The 21,317-nt window shown below is 42.4% G+C and overlaps 1 protein-coding gene across 3 annotated transcripts in view; it reads right to left on the bottom strand.

The window, feature by feature from the left end:
• Positions 1 to 4,634: 4,634 nt before the first annotated feature.
• Positions 4,635 to 21,317, bottom strand: part of PLEKHM3 (pleckstrin homology domain containing M3) — a 72,853-nt gene continuing 56,170 nt past the window's right edge. For 2 of the 3 annotated variants that reach the window (XM_061378369.1, XM_061378389.1), the window contains 2 exons: positions 19,870 to 20,027; positions 4,635 to 8,212 (listed from right to left, as the gene is read on the bottom strand). In XM_061378369.1, coding sequence (XP_061234353.1) covers positions 8,035 to 8,212; positions 19,870 to 20,027 — 336 coding nt within the window. In that variant the 3' untranslated portion in view covers positions 4,635 to 8,034. Of the gene's footprint in view, positions 8,213 to 11,389; positions 11,493 to 19,869; positions 20,028 to 21,317 lie in introns of all 3 variants that reach the window. The other variant, XM_061378380.1, reaches the window with a different exon arrangement.

The following is a 21,317-nucleotide window of genomic DNA, read 5'->3' as shown; positions in this document are numbered from 1 at the left end:
ACTTGCTGCCTTGGTTATGAGATTTGCCCGTGATCTAATAGTCCCAAGCACATAAGCTTATATGGTTATATACCACTGACTTGTCCCACCAGCATGAGGAGTATCAACCATGAAGAGAATAAGGCGGGTGGATGCTCTGTGTGTGCCAGTCCCTTTGCTACTGCTTCACAGGAGATCCAGAGGCAAAGCTGCAATTCACAGTCTGAGTGGTATTTCCTATGGCCTGCTGCATTAAAGGCTAGTTGATAAATTAACACAGATGGTTAACAGACCAACCCAAAAAGCATGGCTGTGTGGGTGTGCGTGCAGCAGTTAAGAACAGGGCTGCCAAGGTAAGATTATTTGGCAGAGTTACACTTCACGGGAGGGCACAGCTTTCATGTAACGACCCTGCACAACAGGGAGAAAAATCCCACCGCTGTAGCTCCTGACTGGAACCAAAGGAAAGACTGCTTGAAACTCCAGCCCCCAGTTGCCCATGACAGCTATTGGAGTATGTCCTGTCAGCAGCTATTTCAGTGATGGTTCATACACTCGAACAGAGCACAACAGGGAGGCTGGGCACCAGCAAGGAGGACAGAACAAACTGTATAAATACAGACACAGGAGGGCACGAAAAAACCAACCAAAGCAGTCCTCCCAGGGCTCCCTAGACCCCACAGTCTCTGCTCTGTGTTGATGCTTTTCCTACCATCTCTTACAGGGTGAAGTGAGGAAGGGAGGTGGCAGTGAATGGTGAAAGAGACATCATAATGGAATTTGCTCACCTTGTAAAGTAAATAAGGAGGAAGAGAAGGTCTTGCCCCATGGTTTTCTTGTACAGCTTTTGTGGTCCTGGTCAAATATTAACTCCTTGCTTGTACCCGATTTCATCACAGGGATGAAGTCCAAAGGTTCCTGCAGGGGAGAGGACTGACATTCCTGGTGGACTTCTGGTCTTTCTGAGGAGGAGCAGGAAGACAGTGAGGGAGGAGATATTCCTTCTCTTTGGAGGCCACAGGAGCATGGGGCTGGGTGTGCATTTCTCTTGGGCCCTCAGGGAGTGGGTTTATGCCCATGAGCTCCACCATGGCTCAGCACTGCAAACCTTGGTCACCAAAGCCACAGCTCCAAGGAGCTGCGTAAGTTCTTCAGCTGCTGCATTGCAAGAAGCAGCCCAGAGGAGCAGGAATCATGCCTGCTCCTACATCTGTTGGCTGGACAGCCCTTATGATGTGGGCAAAGTCATGCCCCTCCAGCCCTTCAGTGGTCCCTTCAGTCCAGCTGGGAAACGCCTCCCTTGCTTAGGACTCAAGCCCCTGAGCTTGGACCCTTCTGGCAGAGGTCCACAGAGAGCCACACAGTGGGGAGCCACATCCCTATGCCTCCTGCCTGCCTCTTAGGAGCTCCGTATCCAAAGGTACCTGACAACAACAGCTCCCACCAAGTTTCCCTGGAAGCTGTTGGCGCTCAGCATTTGTAGCCCAAGCATTTGTGGCTTTCAAAAAACACTGGAGAGATTTAACTGGGAATCCAAACCTGCAAAGCTTGATGCAGTCATTGACAGTACTGCCAGAGACCTCCTGGTTCACACCAGGAACAGTAAATATTATCATTTGCTTAGATTTGGAAGACTTTCCACCAGCAGATTATCACTTTTAAGGAAACCAGCATTCCAAAGCTTGTCCTACCCAGGACGCAGTACCCACCAGAAGGCAAATTAAAAAGGACAAACAACTTTTCTTAGTGTTTATTGAGAGTTGCCTTTATACACGAGGGACTGGTGCTCTGATGCTGTCACAAGTGAACCCAAATAAACCCTGCTCAAGTGTCAAGCAATTCAACCCACTGAATTTAAATTAGAACATTATTACACATCAAAAATAAATTAAGACGACTGCCTAGTAGTTGCAGATAATGAAATAAAAATCCTTGTCAAAAGTAAAAAAAACCCAATGCAAACACAAGAACAATGAAACACACAGAATGATGTTGCCAATAAGTTAACAAATAGCACACACACGTAATGGTTTTCCAAAAGCTCAGGGTGCACTGTCAGTGATGCTGAAATCCATTGCAAGTGCTGCAGGTGAGCTGGTGCTCAGGCTGCCAGGGACAGCATCAGCCACTGTGCTCAAGCTGCTCACGCCTGGCTCCCTCAGCTTCTAACTGCCTCAATTGAACTAAAGATGGTTCAGAAGCTGCTTTTATCACTTAAAACCCTTCAAACACACATTTTGGTCATGAGTTCTTACTTTTGCTTAGCTCAAGTACAGGAGGGACTGATATAAACTAACCTGGTATCATAGGTATCAATGACAGTCTGAAAGCACACTCCAGTGAAATCAAGATCAACTTTGTAGACAAGTGCATAAGCAAAACCAAAACAAACCCTTTCACCACCAAAACAACGCTGTGTATTCAAGGATTTATATTGATTCAACATATGAATTAGACACACGTAAATAAATCATCAAGCCACTGATACTTGTGCACACAGATGAAGCCTAACACACTTTGGTCCTAGAGAGCTGAGAGCTTTCCAGGCCTGGATTCCTCTGATGCTGCCCACAAGTGACACCTTTGTGATTTGGACTAACAGCCACCCTAAGGAATTTGGCATTTTAAGATATGACCCCAGGCAGTGTGTGCACACCCGGGTTTTCAAGTAAAGAAGGACTTTGCACACCATCATCCAGGCTGCCTCCTCACTACACTGCTAAAATGCAGTGACAGCACTGCCGCTGTCAAATGTGATTCCTGCTACTGGTGTCAAACACACACTTAAAAGAACACAGTCAGTATGGACATGTGCCCAGGGCTGACACATGCCAGAAGTTAGCCATACACTTCAGCAAACCATGCTAAAATCTGAACAGGCTAAACCCTTCCCTAAAGTAAGGCTGACCAAGCCCTCACTGGTTAGCCCTCAGGGAACCAGGCTGCACTACAATTAAGACTTGAGGAAATGCCTTCACTCCCATGGCACTGGACCTAGCTGTGCATGCAGGTAGGGAGCACCGCATGGGAATCCCGCGCCACATGGCATGGGCTGGCCAGTGGTTCTAGGAGGAGCACAATTGCATATGACCTGACTGCATTTTAATGCCCAGTGCTTGCCATTATATATGCACAGCTCCTGAAGGTCTTGCATAAGCACAACCGCTGAAGACAAACCCAGCTAGTCTCCAAAATACAGGTAATAAAAACCAGCACCGTCTCCATGCTACCCTTTCACATATTTCCTTCTCAAAGCATAGACAGTAAACAAATTTTATGGTCACCACTCCTAGCGAGATGGAAACTGCCATAAGGAAGGGTTTTGAGCTCCCGCTCCAAACACACTGCCTCATAGCAGAGCATTCCTGACAGCATTTTTCACTTCTGAAAATTTAAGGCACCAAATTGATCAAAATGAGGGGTTTCCATGCAGCGTGGTGTCTTCAGAGCTGGTACATGCAGCCTGTAGAGCTCAATTCCTGAGGGCAGAACTCAGCTGCCCCTGCAAGACAGCATGCACAGCTATGGGAGAGCTTCAGTTTAAGTGTACAAGTTAATCGAACAGCAGATTCAATCAGGAAATCCAAAACAAGGAGATGGACACTAACGTACCGTACTGTAAGGCACTCCTACTGGGAAGGGAAAACTGGAAGGCAAATTAGGAAGGAGAGAATGATCAGACTCAACTGGTTCAAAAGCGACACAATGAGCTCAAAGTCTAGCTGTAGGCTCAGTACTGTGAGCAAAGACAGGGACAGAGGGAGAGGGGGGACTGCCTTGCAACTGATCAGCAAAGATGATGATGATGATTGTTCAATTACACTTCTTTTATAGAAATCAACAGTCGTCTGCAATCCAGGCCGTGACCTTGGGAAGCTCAGGAAACTCAGTGGCTTCTGCTGCTACAGGGAAAAAGCGAAATACAACTGTGCAGCTTCTGCATCTCACTGTAAACAGACATCCTCTGCTTTTCTAAGTCTTTCAGGATGTTATCATCAATCCATTATAATATACATAATCTGATATTAGGAGAAGCCTTGACAAGAGGAGCATCAGAGGTACCCTGAGGATTGACTCCTAAAAGGTCATCAGAGCCTGTGGAGTACTGTGAAAAACTCAAGTTCCTCACCAAAAACAAACTTTTCTCACTTATCTGTGAAACCTTCACAACTGCCAATTCCTACCCTCCCAGCAATGAGCTCATATTGGTATGTGCCAGCCAGGATACACACATCCCAGTTGTGTCACATCCCAAAACCACCATTTTTCATCACCTAAGACAGACCAAAAAGAAAGCAATAGAAAGAGTTCTATATAAGAGATCAAAATTTCTCTTTTTATAGGTTGCTAATATATAAAGACTAGGTAGGTCCTTCGTCTCATCAAAAGAACACTGGAGGAAAAGAGACTCAAATAAGGATCTTTCTAGTGTCCTAGATTCAAATAATCTCAGACTAATCAAACTGAGATGAGAAGTTTCTAAGCAGCTGTAGAGGGTCCGGCTATAGTCCAGTGCAGCAAAGCACCCTCTGTCTACACTGATTACAAGTTCTGTAGAAGCAAAAGCAGTAACTGGATGTACAGATCAATTTCTCCTCTGACAGCTAGGAAAGCACCTTCTCTGTGAAGGAGACAAACAGCACATTTTATCCTGGTTCACAATAAATGCTATTGTTTCAATTTATTTCATGCATGGGTAGGAGGAGACTAGAAATACCAATACATAATTTCATGCCTGTGTGTGTGGGGAGAAAGTTGTGCAATCTGGAAAGACCCCAGGTACTTTTCCAGCTGATGCCCACCCAGAAGTCTGCCGAACAGAGCCACATGCAAGCTATGGGCTGCAGAAGGGAGAAAATGAGTAGCTAGCAGTAGGTACCAGCATGCAGCACTGTTGTATAGCAGAGACAATCATGTGAGGGCATAGTGCTGTCTGAAACCCAAACCATCTACAGAACCCCAGGCTGAGTCTCCTGCTAGCAGATGGCTCTTGCAGGAAAACTGTTCCTTCAGAGTTGGGCCTTTTGGGCGTTAGCAACGTGAACAGTAGTTTCAGTTAATCCTTTTGCCTTGCAGTCCAGAAAAATGAATAGGGTATGTTCCTACCGCATCAGCACCCTCTGAGGGCAGGATCAAGCTTTTGTTATGCTTATGCAACTGTGACAGAAGACTTTATCTTATGCATTCATATGGAGTTACTTCTATTGGGTAGAAGCTGGGCATCCCTGAGAGGAAAGCATCTTCCATATTACAGTCTGCTCCTATAGCTAGCATGAGAAGCTGTTATTACTTTTCCAAAGCAGAAATACATGTGTGTCCATTTTAGGAACTGTCTTGTTTCCAAGAACACTGAATTTTAAAGAAATGAATCTGACTTGTACAGCATCCTTTTGCATAAAGCTTTGGGTGCCACCAGTATATTGTAAAAACTCGCTTTTGCTCTTTGCTGTTAGCAACAGCAGTGGTTCCAGGCCCAAGACTAATTCCAGTGCTTTCACTGACATCAAACTCTTTTCATTGTAAACCTCCATTAGCAAAGAAACTGTTCTGTAACACCTGTACAAACTCAGAGTAACTCTTGTGCTGTCTGTGCTGTTATGCCAGCATTCAACTAGAACATTTAACCTCCCACACAACTGGTGCTTTGGAGATCAGGACATCTGACAACATAACTAGTAGTCTCCAATGTCTGAACCTTGATTCCTTGACTCTGTAGGGTTTCTGACAACACACACAAGCATCCACACCTAAACCGAGCTGGACATGAACCAGTGCTATAAGGCGTCTTAGATACCAGAGCAGGATGATATGAGAAGCACCATCTTTTTTTTCTTTAATGACCCACCATTCTGTCTAGAGCTAATTCAAAATAGTACCTGCCAGATTCTGAGTTTCAGAGCTGTTGGCTTTGCCAAAGGACTAGCTGTGGTGACACATGCTGAAAAACATGGGAGCGTACTGTTTATTCAGCCAGTAGCACTGCAGTTCCTGTTTGCATGACTAATTCCACAATACTTCCTCAATGTTTGCATTTGTGAACATGCAGGGAATTCTTCACATGGGAATGGACTTGCAAGGAACATTCTATCTTTAAGGATGATAGCCAAAAGCAACTCATTTTGCATGAGGAACAGTGAGCCAAGACAGACATCACTGTTGTAGGGGAAGTATTAATTTTAGTGACAAAGGTGCATGATTCACCAGGTTTGTTAAATAATTGAATCCCTATACTACTTTGCCAAGAACATGGAAAAACCCTTACTTCCTTCCAAAGAATCCTACTGAGAGAAGGACTTCAGAAAAAGAAAGGCACTGGTCGTCTAATGTATACAGATATAAACATGCTTCTATATACACAGTAGTTGCACTCAGTTTGAGAAAGCTCAGCTTCACCTACTTTCTTTGACTGGAGGCTGGGAAATGTAACCACATATACTCCAGTACAAAGCAACTCATTGTAGCATTCTATCTTTTAATGTAAGCATGATGTACCCTGTTCCTTTATTTAAGATACTTAAGCAATTAGTGAGGTGTTTCAACAATCAAGACTGCTTTCTGCTTTGAATACAACAGCCTGCAGATAATATAGGAAGCAAAGTATTCCCATTTTCACAACCCTATGTCAGAGGAGAGGAAAAAACCATATATGACTGGCTTATTTCTCCTGAAACCATATTTGCTTTCTGTATATAGATGTGTGTGTGTATGTCAACGCTTTCGTATGTATGTAATACACATATTATTGCACAGTCTGGAGAAAGATTTAAGAATGTGGATTGGAGGAAGGATGATTTCTAAGTGCTCACTGGAGGTGAAGCTACAATGAATCAAACATACTGTCAGTAATGACACATCTCCCCAGTTAAATCCATCATGTATTTCCCTTTTACAGTACATGTAACCCACTGCTTTCAATACTTCCCTGTGTTACAGGTGTGTGGAGCAGAACCATACCTCAAGGAACTTTGTTCTCCACCATGGATGTCACTACAGAAGTATAAAATCCCTTAGAGCTTGCAGAGAATGCAGGACCCAAGTTGCACATTAACACTGCAAACTAGTGTTTCACAATTTTGGAGGTATTTTCTGATTACTGTGGGCAGGACCACTTTCCTGACTATGAGTCTAACAAGTTCAGGTTAGAGAAACACTTAAAAGTAAACTTCATGAAATAAAACCAAACCCAGTGTGGACACTTAAAATGCTTTGAAATGTGAGACTAGCAGGAGGTCAGAACCAACATCATGTTACTGGAGATGAAGACATGGTCTCACATAGATGGAGAATAACCAGCCTAAAACTCAATGGGCTTCAGTGACCGAGCTTTACTGATATACGCAGCCTGAAGTAGCAAGTCCCCTGCTTATCTGCATATGGAATAGATCACTGAGTTGATTCTAAATACATAAATATAGCTGAAGGAATTATTCTGTATCTTATGATTGCAAGCACCCCAAATAAGGTTTGATGGGAGATACTATTCTTTCCTCAAGAAGGGACATGTAAATGCACCAATCCTTTTAAGAACAGCTCTCTGGAAACATGAGAAAATGGAACCATGTGTCCACATCAGAAAGAGCAGGTGGGTTTAAAATCATTCCTGCCCCACTGGGTTCTGTGAAACACCTCACCAGAACCTCTGCCGAGACTAATAATAAATAAATAATACATATAAATAAGTAGATGGTTCATCAATTCTAAATTAACAACATAAAATTAATGTGGTTGTGGCAGCAAGTATTTTCTGCCTTCAAAGAAAGTCTTCTCCAGAGGTGGAAAAGGAAAAGTTTGGTGCTTAATTAGCTAGACCTATAGCATTTCAAGTAAACCACATTTCATGAGAGCTAGCGGCTGGACTTCAATGCAAAATGCAGTTTAGCCATTGGTATTTCAAAGCCAACAAGGCTTTACGGCCACTTTGGCAGCTGCTATTCACAGATGAAGAAGGTCAGATAATACTTTGCAAAAAGATTTCTGCCTGGCTAGGCCGAGAAGTTGCTTCAGCTGGCAGCTGGGAAAGGGATTCTCTTCAGGCTGGCCACTGCCTCCAGGAACTCATGTGTTCTGATATGATAACTCAAACATGTTGCAAGACTCTTCAAAGTTTTCATCCATATTCAGTCGCCTCCAGAAGGATTTCTGCTTCTTCTGCAATTCCTTACGCACACACCTGGGGCATGGCACAGCCTTCACTTTGCACTCAGAGTGGAAGACAGCACCACAGCTTTCACACCTGCAAACACAAATTAGTGTCAACATTGAATGATAAAATAGGACCAACCAGAGCATGCAACGGACTTCACATGGATTTGGGGGGAGCAGACATTTCCTCAAACAGTTCTGGTAGCTCAAAGAGCACGACGTTTCAAAAGAGTGGAGCTGTAAAAAACACTGGCTTGCCCACACCTCTGCTGGTGTAAAGCTACTCATGACCACTAGAATAAGCTGACTTGCTGCCACTGCTGAGAATCTGTCCCAGCACCAATACTTATCTTCTTATTAACTAGCGTTCAGGTCTATCACAGAATAGACGTTTTTGTTTAATGAAAGCCAAGTTTGCTTCTTTGGTTTGTAAATGAAGAGTAACAATATTCATTTCCATCAAGATACATTTCAGCATTTGTAACAGTCAAGATAAGACATTTTCCTCATCGATGTTCCAGTGGTCAGCTGTTCTGAAAAGAGTAAAGTCCACTTCAACAGCAGAAGTCACACCACAAAGTAAAAAAATCCTCAAACAGAGGTGGGTAATGTCTTCTGCTCTGTGTCCTGTGGAAGACTAGACTAGAACAACACAATTATTGCTTCTGTCTTTCAAAGCTGTGCTATTCCATTCTAAAATATGGTATCATAACTCCAAACAAACCAACTGCTCAAACAAGATGACTGGATTACTCTTGAGGCACTCTGATGCAATGGACGTAATGTCACAACAGATCAAGCCCCAGTTCCAGATAGCAGTGGAGCAATGAAACATCTGTTGATCATGGCGTGGGCTACAACTGAACAGTTGAACATTCTCAGCCTTTCAATGCAAATAACTGTCTGTAGAGATGAGTTAAGTCTCTACAGCTTTGTAAGCAAATGAAATTAATAAAAGGATGACAGTGTCAGAGGCACAAAGTCTTAGATTTCAGTTGGATAATCAAAAAATCAAAGCAACAAAACATCAAACTTTAGAGTGATTTTGAAATAGAAATGAGGGGCTCTGGCCACCCCGGTGATTCTGTAAGGAAGTCTTGCAATGCCTTGCACTTTACCTTTTTGCAGCTATTGTAGTCAAATGACTAACAGAAGAAACCAAGTGCCTGTTGTTACATCTTCAATGGGCTTTTTGCCTTTTTGCTTTGAGATTTTTTGTTAGGTATTTTTCTTGGGTATTTTTGTTATTTTCTTTGAACCCCTTTTTTTTTTGCTGTTAGAAATAAGGTTCTTGTCTTCAAGGCTACGAAGAAAACCCCCAACACTGAGAAGCTATAAGGCAAACTGTAGCATTTGGCATACAGTCTGACAATACTGAGACAAATCCATAAGCTAATGCAACCTGTTGGCTGTACTGGCTGCATCTGCATCTTGCCTGTAACTTTTAAAACCTGGTTCCTGATGTGGCTGTACTTTAAGTTTTATGCATGGGTCCAAACGTGGTCTAAATTTCAGTATCTGCAGAGCTCACATTTCTAGCTAGCATAAACTGATAAAACCTAAATAACAAGTAAGAAAAGGAAGGTTAAAGAGGCTAAGTATAATGCTGTATATCCATGAACTTCTATGCTCTCTCGCAGTAAAACTTGACTGTTGTATTTCTAAATCCGGTTAGTGAGTATAAATCTAAGTTTGAATCGGGAAACTGGCTCACAGAGAGATATTTATCATATCTGTGCTCAGAGAGTGTGTGTTATGGCGCTGATCCAGTGAAGCACATAAACACATGCTTGGGACTCATATCCCAGTGATCTCCTTGGGATTACTGATCTGCCCGCAATTAAACATGTACTTACGTGCTTTGCTGGATTGGAATCTCCATGAACAGACATTAATGGATGAGGGAAAGATAGAAAGGACAGCAGTGTCTTTAAAACTTTACACCATTCTGATCTGACACTAATGGTGATTTTATCAAGCTAATTTTCCCTTGTTAGTCAGCAATTTACAATGCCCTGGAAATTGCTAGAGGGTAATGATTGATGAGAAGTGTAATTTTGTGTGCTCACACTGCCACTCCCTACCCTCGCTCAACATTTCTCCACAGTATGCACAGAGGTGATAAAAGTTATCAGAAATGGCTGCTGAAATGGATGGAGCAGGATGACAGAGGAGACAGCACACCTACTCTTCCCACTAGAGAATATCAAAGGCCATCAGCATTAAAAACAAAAATTGATGGTGTTTAAAGAACGGTTAATTCATTTTTCAGAAATAAGTGCACAGAAAAAATTAACAAACTTCTCTCACATTGCTCAGAACCAAAAGAGAGAAGTGTCTGCACTGTCATTTATCAGAGTTGGTGCCATAGCTGAAGCTCTGACTGGGACCCCATGTTGTCAGGCACTTACCAGAGGCAGTCCGAATAGCCAGACCTGGATCTCACAGTCCACTGCACTGGCAGCCAGCGTGACCACTGTTGGTCCATTCTGATGCCCCCAGCCCTCACTGCTGCTCTGAAGGCTTACTTTCTGCTTTCTCCAGTGAAAGCTGAGGTACTCCCAGCCCCAGCTGGGGGGTGTAGATAACAACAGCCTGGAAGAACAGTGATCCCAGCTGGAGAACAAAGCTGCCTCTTGCTCTGCATAGGGACAGGTAGAGAGGATACCTGGGTCAGCCTTCACTGTGTGCTTGTATCCTCTTATTGCTAAAGAAACTCAGTCACCAGGGCAGGGAGAGATGAATGCTGATCTCACTCTGCCTTTGTGCAAATGGTTAAGTTACATCCCTTTAAAGTGATGGAGCTATATTACCCCAAGCCACCTATAGCTTTGCTTTTCATCAGATCAGATACAAGTCAGTTTTAACTGGCCCTGGAAATGTCAACTGGTTGACCATTTCTAATCTCACTGTGAGAAATTTTCCAGTGATGCCGAAAAATCCCACCAAAATTATATTCCTTCTTAGAATATTACAAACAGGTTGCTTCGTATTTAATCCTGACCATTAATTTTAACTCCATGTGTGAGTTTCACAGCTTTTCTTTACTGTCATTTTTAAGCCTCTCTATTCCAAAAAGCGTTTATTTCTCTGGTGAAAAAGTACATTTTATAGTCTATAGAAGGCTTGTGTAATATTTCACTACACTTACATTATCTTTCCCTTAACCTTTCTTGTTGTCACAGGTAATTCACAGTTCAGGTCCTACTCCTGAATCCTGACTTCTCTGGTTAGAGGCCAAAGCACCTTTTCTGAGGCTTCCACTCACCACTGATAATAAGCTGACGGGGCCATAGCTGTTCAGGCCTTTCATGTTTCCTTCTTTAATGAATGATACTGAAATACTGCACATTAACAGCATCTTTCTATTTCTGAAATATTATTTGAAGAATTGGTGAACATTGCATGTTGTTTTCATAAATTTTCTGTCTTCTAAGAAGGCAACTGAAATACCTTCCTCTCTATTTCAGTGTTTTCTCTCTTTTCTCTCCTTCCTGACCAACTCAATTTCTACTGAGACTACAGGGGATGTTTTACGTTTTAAGGATGTCTCACTTGTTTGAACATCAGAGTGACAAAAACGTAGAGAATTATTCAATCCTCTAAATAATTTCTATTGCATTGAAAACTGCAAGAAAGAAAGGGCAAAGCTCTCCACAGCCAGACAGGCACTATTATGCTCTTATTATTACCATTACCAGCTACAAAAGAAAAGCCTTTCTACATTAAAAGCATAAAATCATTCCCGTGCACTGAGGAAATGCCAGTGTTAGTATCACCCATGAAGGCTGGGCATTTGAAACATTTACATGTCGTTATTTGGTAAACTGTAAATTCTGCCAAGTTATATTCATGCTTCCCACATGTATTTCACAGGCTTATGGCTCAAGTAATTCTAGATTCTGCACAACCAACTGATTACACTTGTATTTCTCCTCTGCCCTACACCATCATGTAGATGCCTCTGGGTAAGATCGGGTGCACAAACAGGCAGGGGGTAACATAAAGAGGCCTCAAAGACCTTCCACATTAAGCAGACAAAATCAACCAGAGATGATCAACTGGAGGCCCAGGACCTCATCTGAAAGACAGGGTTTTTGCCTCCTAGGAACCCAGTATGTTGACAGACTGGCCAGTGTGACCATGTTGGGATGAAGCTGCTGTGACTGGCAAGGTTTATTAGAAGAGCTTCTTTCTAGAACATTTAAAACCCCCACTTCCTCTGTGTCAGACCTTGCACACATTTGCTCCCTTGAAAGGAATTTCAGTAACTGATTTAGGGTTGAACCTTCACTGACTAGAACTTTTCAGGTTTTTTCTTCCCCTCCATGCAGAGTAAAACGGGATTGTTCATTACGCTTTCATTATGGTTTTTAGATGATGCTATACATTCACCAAGCATCCAAAATACTAAGCCACCTGTAACCTGGTTATTAAAACACCGCAGCAGCTGAAGTAAGCCTTGCCTAGGGATTCCAGAATGATCACCATCCCACGCTATGCACATGTGCCTGTCTGCAAGTATTTCTTTCCCAGTTGTGACACAGCTTTCACAACTCTCAGAGACTTTAGCAGAACACAAAGAGAAGGAAAATGGACTAGCCTGTGTTCACCTGCAACACAAAAAAAGCCCCAAAGGCAATCAATGCCTGACACTCACGTGCAGCAATATTATTACAGTTGCCTAGGAACCAGCACAAGGAGCCTGCCTAAGGAGGGACGCCCATGTAGTAAATGAATGGAAGAAAGTTGGCACTAGTGCGACATTGATTTGTCCCTATAAGGAGCTTGTTAAGATAATACCTTGTATGACATATGGTTTTTACTAGACACGGTTGGGTTATTTTTAATACCATACTTAAAAACTGTTAATACTTCAGACTTGCTTTTGAAAACCTTACCTCTGAAAAGGAGAGCAAAAAAGGGCAAACAAAACCAGAACAGAGCCCACTTACCCAGCCCTCCAAATTGTTACACGCCTGAAATTCACTCGAAATGATCAATTCAGTGTTCAGGGAGCCAGCAGTGATTCAAAGCATAATTGCAGTTTTCCTTTCCATGTACCTGCTCATCAGACAGGGCTTATCCTTGATATGCCAGCAGAGCTTGAAGACACTCTTCATTTATAATGGCATGGCTGGGTCTCAGGCTGGTCCCAGAGGGTACAGAAACAGCAGACATAACTGCGGGTGCCAACCACTGGCCCCACTTGTGTGCTGGGGGAAGTGATGCAGTGGGATGGCCTGCTTACAGGCAGCAGCAAGCAAGGGGTGTAACAGTGACACAGGCTGCACCGATGGGACTTGTCAAGTAGGGTGCCCGTGGTTCACATCTCTGGAACAGCCTCAAGGACCAACCCAAACGGTGTCTCCCCATCTAAGCCATCTCTTGCCCCTCATCTTGTCACACTAGCACCCACTGCCAAGGTAAGCTGCATCCTACAAGCATGCAAAGTGGTCAGAGATACTAAAAACTCACAAATGAGGGGGAAAGCGGGCAGCTCACCAAGGGAGATAAAACTAGTGGTGTTTTGCCAGTGCGGGAGCAGCTTCATTGTCAACCCTTCCATTGCTACACACACAGACATCACAGGGCAGGCCTTCATTCTGGGTGCTCACAGAACAATTTTTACAGACCAGGGCAGACCAAGAACGGCTTGAATTAACCACCAGATATTCTCCCATGACAGCTGCCTAAAGAGGCAGTTACCGCACCAGAGCATTGCAGCAGGGTCAAGCAGGAGCAAAGAGACCCTGCAGCCCCCAGACCTCTCTTCACAGAGCTCCATCACTCCTGATTAAGGAGGAAGAGTGTCCTCAGCTCCCCTCTGGCTCTGGCTTCAGGGATTTATGCTACACTTATGTATGTGTATTTCCATGCTTGCTTCTGTCAGGAGAACTAAAAACTGTCAACCTCAGTACTGCACTTTCCAAGCCAAGTTCAGCAGCCTCAAACCAAGTAATGTGGCCTGTACAAAGCAGTTCCCAAGAAATCAGTAGAAGGACACTAAAATCAGTATTAAAACATTTACTCTGAAACTCTGCAATTACACTTTAGTCAGCGGAGCTGAGTTACTTTGGAAAGAGGAAAATCTCTACACATGGGAGATCTGCTACCTCCAAACCAGTGGAGAGGCCATTATAATTTGACTGGATGATTCTACTATTTGGCATCCTTCTGTAAGTCTTAAGTCTGGAAAACCTGTGATTAAACCAGGATTTATGCTTTTAATAAAAGGAAAAGGCAAAGGCACCTAGACTTCATGGCTCTGCTGTAATATTAAGACAAGCCTACCTGCACCCAAAATGGAAAAAAGGAACTTAACATTCTTAAAAATGAAGTACATAAACAACAAGATTCTTAAGGCAATCTTAGAATTTCTGAGCACTTAGAGTAGGCAGTTTTGGCTTTTGTGGGCTAAAAGGCAATTGAAAAGCTGTTGTCTGGCCTACCAGGAACCATATTTGGGAGACTGAGCCTATCTTCAAAAGGGAATTCACATGAGGAAGGAGGAGGAAGAATTAAATGGCAAGTTGGAAATAGTCTAGTGTGAGGAACAAGGCACAGCAGGAAAGCTGCAAAATAGAAACTGGAAGTGAGATGGCTACCATGGCCAGGTAAGAGCACAAGGCAGCACTGCAGAGACCTTCCTACCCAAAATACACATCTGCCTTTACAGTCAATGTTCTAATTACTACCACTCTGACATGCAACAGGTAAAACCAACCTCTAAAGCTAATACACAATACAATGCTTGATGAAAAAGAATACATTTTATCTCTTTTTATGTATTCTAGATAACATTACTGCTCTACCCTGCACAGACAAAAATCAGATCTGTGCCAGAAGATTCTGACCAGCTTTGACAGATTGAGGTGAAATTAAATTATCAAGAGAATTTAACATCTACTTATCTGCCCAGGTTTCTTTAAAGAAAGTGCTGAGCAGCTCATTTCAAGCTGCTTTGAACCAACTATCAACATCAGATAAACTAAGCTCTTTCAAAAAGTAGGTACTAAACTACTAGCACAGCTCTGGTGGGCTTGGGAAAAGGCTGACTAGCATGAAACAAACTAATCAAAGCAAGAGGGAAAATTACGTACTTTGAGTGGTGCCTTTGACCTGTGCCAAGGTATTTCCTGGAAATGCTCAATACTGTATATTTCAGCCTTACCACGTAAAATCTATTCTCCCAAATGCTCAAAGCTGGTTTTGTCCAGTGACACAGCATCCATAACAGGGTGAGCTGTAATCTTGCAAAGACTTTGGCATGTACATAAAGCTAAGCACAACTCCAGAGCCTTTAGTAAGACTTCTCAGTATGTAGAAAGTTAAGTACATTCATACATCTTATCAGGATGGTGGCCAAAGATTATAGAGGCATCCAAGCTGGTTGATATAGTCAAGCCTGTTCTGTGGCACGTCTATTTTAAACTTGGGTCTTCTGGTTTGTGTCTTAAAAGGTCTACATGTCTTAACTGATCTGCAGAACAAATTAACTTTGCAAAGTGAAAACAGTTTAGCTTGATAAATGAATACAAACACAAAAGAGCAACTCCCCGTGGTTCACATACATATACAGTCACCACACAAAGGCAAGGAACTGACTGAATCGTTCTTAACCAAGCAAGTAGCTTTACCAGCAAAACACGACAAATTGCCTGTGAAAGTAGTCAGTGGGATGCTGACAGTCAGGCAAGCCCAAAACTATTAACAGGGTAACATACAATAGTCTTAACCATAGCTATAATTACTTGATTATCTAATTGGACAGAAACCCCTTTTTAATGAGTAATTCTGTTCTCATTCCAATGGTATTTTTCCTCAGTATTCCTTAAGATTTAAAGCTTGTTAAAAATTGTTCTAGGTTATAAAACAAATCCAGCCGCATATTACAGACAATTGTACCACTCCACAGGCATTTTCTTTACACTTCTGATTCTTCATTTTATTTTATTTTAAAAGCAAGAAACAATAACTTTTCACCACAGTAATGAAGAATGAGCAATATCAGAACAATTTGAGGGGCAGTGCCTGGTTGCTAACAGATGGGCAAGAATACCACTGACAAGACAATTTATAACCAGGAGTATTTAAACTCATTTCACAACACTTGTAAAAAAATAAAATTAGTGATAGGATGATCTTCTGTGTTTATTTACTAAATTTAAGCCTGGGGCAAATTTTGTCCATGAAATAAAACAGGAGGTAGATGCTCACATCGTTTAGGTTGCTAGAGCTCCAGCAAAGGCAGAGCTGTAAGAGTTTACATTCGTTGGCAATTTGCTCCATGAAAAGTACAATTAACTCAAGAGGCTTTAAGCATAGTTCTCATGAGTTAAAGGCCCTCAAATAAAATGCCAAAATTGTGAAATTTAGGAAGAACACTTATGAACAGTTACATAAATACGGGTAAAGCAGAAAAGAGAAAATCAGGGGACAAGGGAATCAAAGTGACTGGAAAAGGTACCCAAAAGGATGGGACAATTTTAAAGAATCACAGATTTCATTAAGCTGTACAGAATGGCCACTTCCTAAGAAAAGCCACAGAAAGGAAATATCACTAGAAAGCTTATGACTTTGTGAGCCCATCCTTACACTCAAGGCAGCAAACTGTTGCACTGTATTGTTGAGCAGGATGTAAAGAGCCTGCCAAGCACAGCCCACAGACCCGCTAATTAAGTGAACTGATTGTGTTTGTTTTGGAACCGTTTGCCAACAAAGGAATGTGTCATGCTGATTAGTGAGAGAAGGGTATGTAATATATGTGCATTCAAACCCTGAGGAGTGCATAACCCAGGTATTCACTCTGTTTGCTCAAGGACTGACAAAAATTACTCTCAAGCAAATAACCTGACCAAAGAGAAACTCCAGCCCTCAAGAGGGGCCCTCCTTTTCTCTCAGCTGCATCTATCTAAAGAAGACCCATCCTTCAAAAATTCCTACTGAAGACTGCTCCAGAAACTGCTGAGAATAGTTTGGAGAGAAGCAATCCCTCCACCTCAAAGCTGACCTAAGAGACCATGAAGATGGAAAGATAACAGCGAGCTGAGAACCACCTTGGAATTAAAAGGCCTCTCTGACAGCTGTCATTCTTCTCTTCAAAGAGCAAGAAAGGTCAGGGAGGTAGCCAGAGAAACAAATGCCAGCTCAACACAGACACACACACACAGAGACTTTGCTTTTCAAACATTCAACAGAGAGGTAAAGTTTGCAAAAGCTGTCATGCACCCACTTTTGAGTATTTCTAACCAAACAGCCCAGTTTGCTGGCAGAATCAGCAGCATACTCAAAAGTGGATGAGCAACACTGAAAACCAAGAAGGAAAAACATGGTCTTCAGAGGTCAGCTGCTCTTCCCTCCTTAACTCAGCAGCTACAGCCAGGGTACTTGGCTGTCTTCTGTTGAGTACAAAATGTGAATACTGTGCTGTAGATAGACAGCAAATCCAGAAAACCAGCACTGAGAAAGGAAATCACAGTCAACTCTCACTGCACATTTGGACTCAAAATAGTACAACCCAATGACAAATTGGAGCTAATTGTTTACTCGGAGCTCTGTATAACGCTTAGCTAACAAGGAAAGCCGAACACATAATCAGAAACTTCAGGTATAATTTCAAGTCTTCCCACAAACCTTTTGTGAGTTGCCATTCCATCTGCCAGAGGTTACACTGTACATCCACCTATTTCTGAGTAGCCTCCTCACCTTACACTTGTCACTGTAGTGGACTGCACACCTACCTCAAAACTCTTATCTCTAAGACATGGAGACAAACACAAAACCCCTCTATCTGGCCTTCCCCCTCACTGCTTTATGGCTGATGGAGCTGCACAGTAAAACAGACAAACTCCTCTGCTAGCATCACTTGCCTCCAGCCTGAAGGTGGAAAAGAGAAAAAATATGGAACTGAAACAATCTGGTTAGTTTCACAGAGGTGCATGTGCACACACCAGTACTAATGAGACCAGAAAACTAACTAGGAAAGGAAATGGAAAATGCTGGGGATAAAATCAAGGTTTAATGATAAGGAGCATAAAAGGAGTAAGCAGAATGACCCCTGACAAAATAAGAAAGAAAAATATTGGAGAACATTTTGTGCTGATTGTGTTCTAATTAAAGTCATTAACAAAGACTGCTGTCTTTGGCATGACATCAACCACAACTCTGTATTTGTGAAGCAAGAACAAAAGTCCTTTCTGGCTTCTAATTCACATAAAACCAGGAGCTAGAGCAGCTTCTTTTGGCTTTCGCTGAGCTGCTGACAAATATTATTTGATTCCAGAAGGGTTTATACTCTGTAATTGCAAGGTATTGTCTGATCTCAGCTGAAGGGCAGGGGAACAATATACACCCAACAATGTTTTTGTGACCAAAAATCCTCCAGACAAATCAAACGCACAGGCATTTCAAGTAAACCTGTCTTTCCAAATGCTCTTACACGTTCTCATCAATCTTTGGGGAATATCTTCAATTGCCCCTTATACAGTCTCAATAGACATCTTATGTTTTATGTCATCTTAGTGTCTTTTTAACCCAGCCTTTTTAACTACCATGAACCCTAGATACATTCCTTCTCAAACACCAGTTATAGAGCTCAGCTGCACACCTTGTTTAGCTTATGTCCACTGCTTTGTCAATGCAGTTTTTAGAATGAGAGTCTGGGTAGAAAAAAAAAGAATGTGCAAACAGTCTTTGAAATTCAGGTCAGGCTGAAAATCCCCAAAGAGCAGTGCTTGGTTACTTGTAATTTGACATCTTTGTGCACACAGGGGAATCAGACTCTTAATGAAGCCCTTTCAACAGGCTGGTCCTGATTGTTTCCAAAGGTGGCTCTTCAATATTTTTTCCCTTCAATGGAACACTTTGGAGAACAAATTAAAATGACTGTATTTGAAGCAGCCAGAAAAGTACTTATCTGTGGAGGAATGCTGTGCTGTCAGGCGGACTGTCCTTCTGGTGAGTTTAAGGAAAAAAACCTCCTTTATTTGAAATACAAGACATTTTTGAAATGCCTTGTATTTTGTATTGCAATTTCAAATTGTATTTATCAATGCAGCAGTAGTACACTGCTGCACTGCCAAGACTGCTCCGTTTTCCTGCATTTTGCTTCTAGGTTTCCCATGCAACTCCTGTCCCTGATCTGGCATCCAGTACTCCGTATAATGTGAAATAAAGGTTTTTTTGTTCACCTTGGGAATGGCATACGCTTATAGTTATTTTGTAGCCACCTGAAAATAGCAATGCCATTTACAAAAAATAAAATCTTACATAGAGAGGCACAGAGGAGTCTGCACACAGAAAGCAGAGAATTAGCCAGAACATCATGGGGAAGACACTGCAGAATACACGGTTATTGTTTCATAATGGATAACCCCAGTATATCATGGGCCCAATGTCATCAGATACCAGAAGGATGTCTGTGATCACTTCAGAGAATCCATTTGGCTTTTTAGGACACTTTGCAAACGCAGAACAGCTTTGGGTAAGTCATACTGTGCCATGCTAGTGGGATCATTTCCCTTTTTCAACAGTTGATCTGAGACTCACAAAGTTTTGGGAAATAGCTCTTTGTATCTATTGCCAAGTCCACTCATGGTAGCCTCCCTGAACCAGTAATTGAGTGTAGCTGATCAGAAACATGCATTAGTGGGATCCAGTTCCCAGTTATTTAAATAAGAGGTCACAAGGCCGAGAATCTGCAAGAATACCATACAGGAGTCAAATATATGACTGACATGACAGTACCTGCTTGTAGAAATGTCCTCAAAGGGGTAAAGGATTTCTCCATTGTTGCAAATCTCACAAATGAAACCCTTTTGACTACAAAGGCTGCAGCTGTACACATGAGAGGTGGCAAACTTGATCACCTTCCCCAAGAAAGGAGCCAGCTTTCCTTCAATAACCTGAAATGAGGAGAAGACAATACTGATTGACAATAACATGCAAGATCAGTAGTCATTTTAAATACAACAATATATTCATAGAATCATAGAATAGTTAAGGCTGGAAAGGACCTTAAGATCATCAGGTTCCAACCCCCCTGCCATGGGCAGGGACACCTCGCTCTAAACCATGTCACCCAAGGCTTTGTCCAACCTGGCCTTGAACACCACCAGGGATGGAACATTCACAACCTCCCTGGGCAACCTATTCCAGTGCCTCACCACCCTCACAGTAAAGAACTCCCTCCTTGTATCCAATCTAAACTTCCCCTGTTTAAGTTTTAACCCATTACCCCTTGTCCTGTCACTACAGTCCCTGATGAAGAGTCCCTCCCCAGCATCCCTATAGGCCCCCTTCAGATACTGGAAGGCTGCTATGAGGTCTCCACGCAGTCTTCTCTTCTCCAGGCTGAACAGCCCCAACTTCCTCAGCCTATCTTCATACAGGAGGTGCTCCAGTCCCCTGATCACCCTCGTGGCCCTCCTCTGGACTTGTTCCAACAGTTCCATGTCCTTTTTATGTTGAGGACACCAGAACTGTGAACTTAGTATTCATACACTAAGGCACAAAACATAATATTCATATAATAAGGCACAAAAAAGTAGATAGAGAAAGAGCTAAAAGCTTCCATCTTATCATCTAACTGACAGCAATGGATACTGCCTTACATTTACGATTTTCAGTTCTTCTTATTTTTTATGCAAGATCACAGTTTTGTCTTTGTTCCTTTTCCTCCAAACCACAAGTTTTTAACTATCTTTTTGTGAACAGAACCCTGGGTTTCCTCCTTTAGTAATGTTGTGTTTCCCACTAAAAACCATTAAAACACAATATTCCTGTCATTGCCAAAATGAATAAAATCTCAGATAAAGTCTTGAATAGGAACTGTTTTCTTCCCCTTCAGTGTCCAGCTCTCAAATCGAGAAGTTCCTCAGTGCCAGACAATCCTGCCTAGGCCATTAGAAGTGATTAGCGCTCACAGTGCTGGTGTGAAAAACCGGCCATGCAGTATAGATTAAACTGCTAGCCACAACACTCATCGAAATTTGTGACTTGGTGACAATGCCTCAATAAGGGGTGCTATTCAGGCAAAATACTTTCCATTCACATCAAACTTCCAGAGACTTTAAGGAATTCTGCTGGTGGAGGGAATAATGAAGATGGAATAAGGCCCCAAGTGTATATTCTTCTCTCCTAAGCTTCCTGTGGTCTGAATAGCTGCCTGCAAGATTAGTGATAGAAACGTTACA

Source organism: Neopsephotus bourkii, unplaced genomic scaffold, assembly GCF_033783945.1.
Source record: "Neopsephotus bourkii isolate Nb327-2 ecotype Australia unplaced genomic scaffold, CSIRO-AGI_Nbou_v1 NB_196, whole genome shotgun sequence".
Classification (NCBI taxonomy): Eukaryota; Metazoa; Chordata; class Aves; order Psittaciformes; family Psittacidae; genus Neopsephotus; species Neopsephotus bourkii.
Note: the sequence above shows the minus strand (reverse complement) of the source record. Positions and strands in the feature narration are given on the sequence as shown.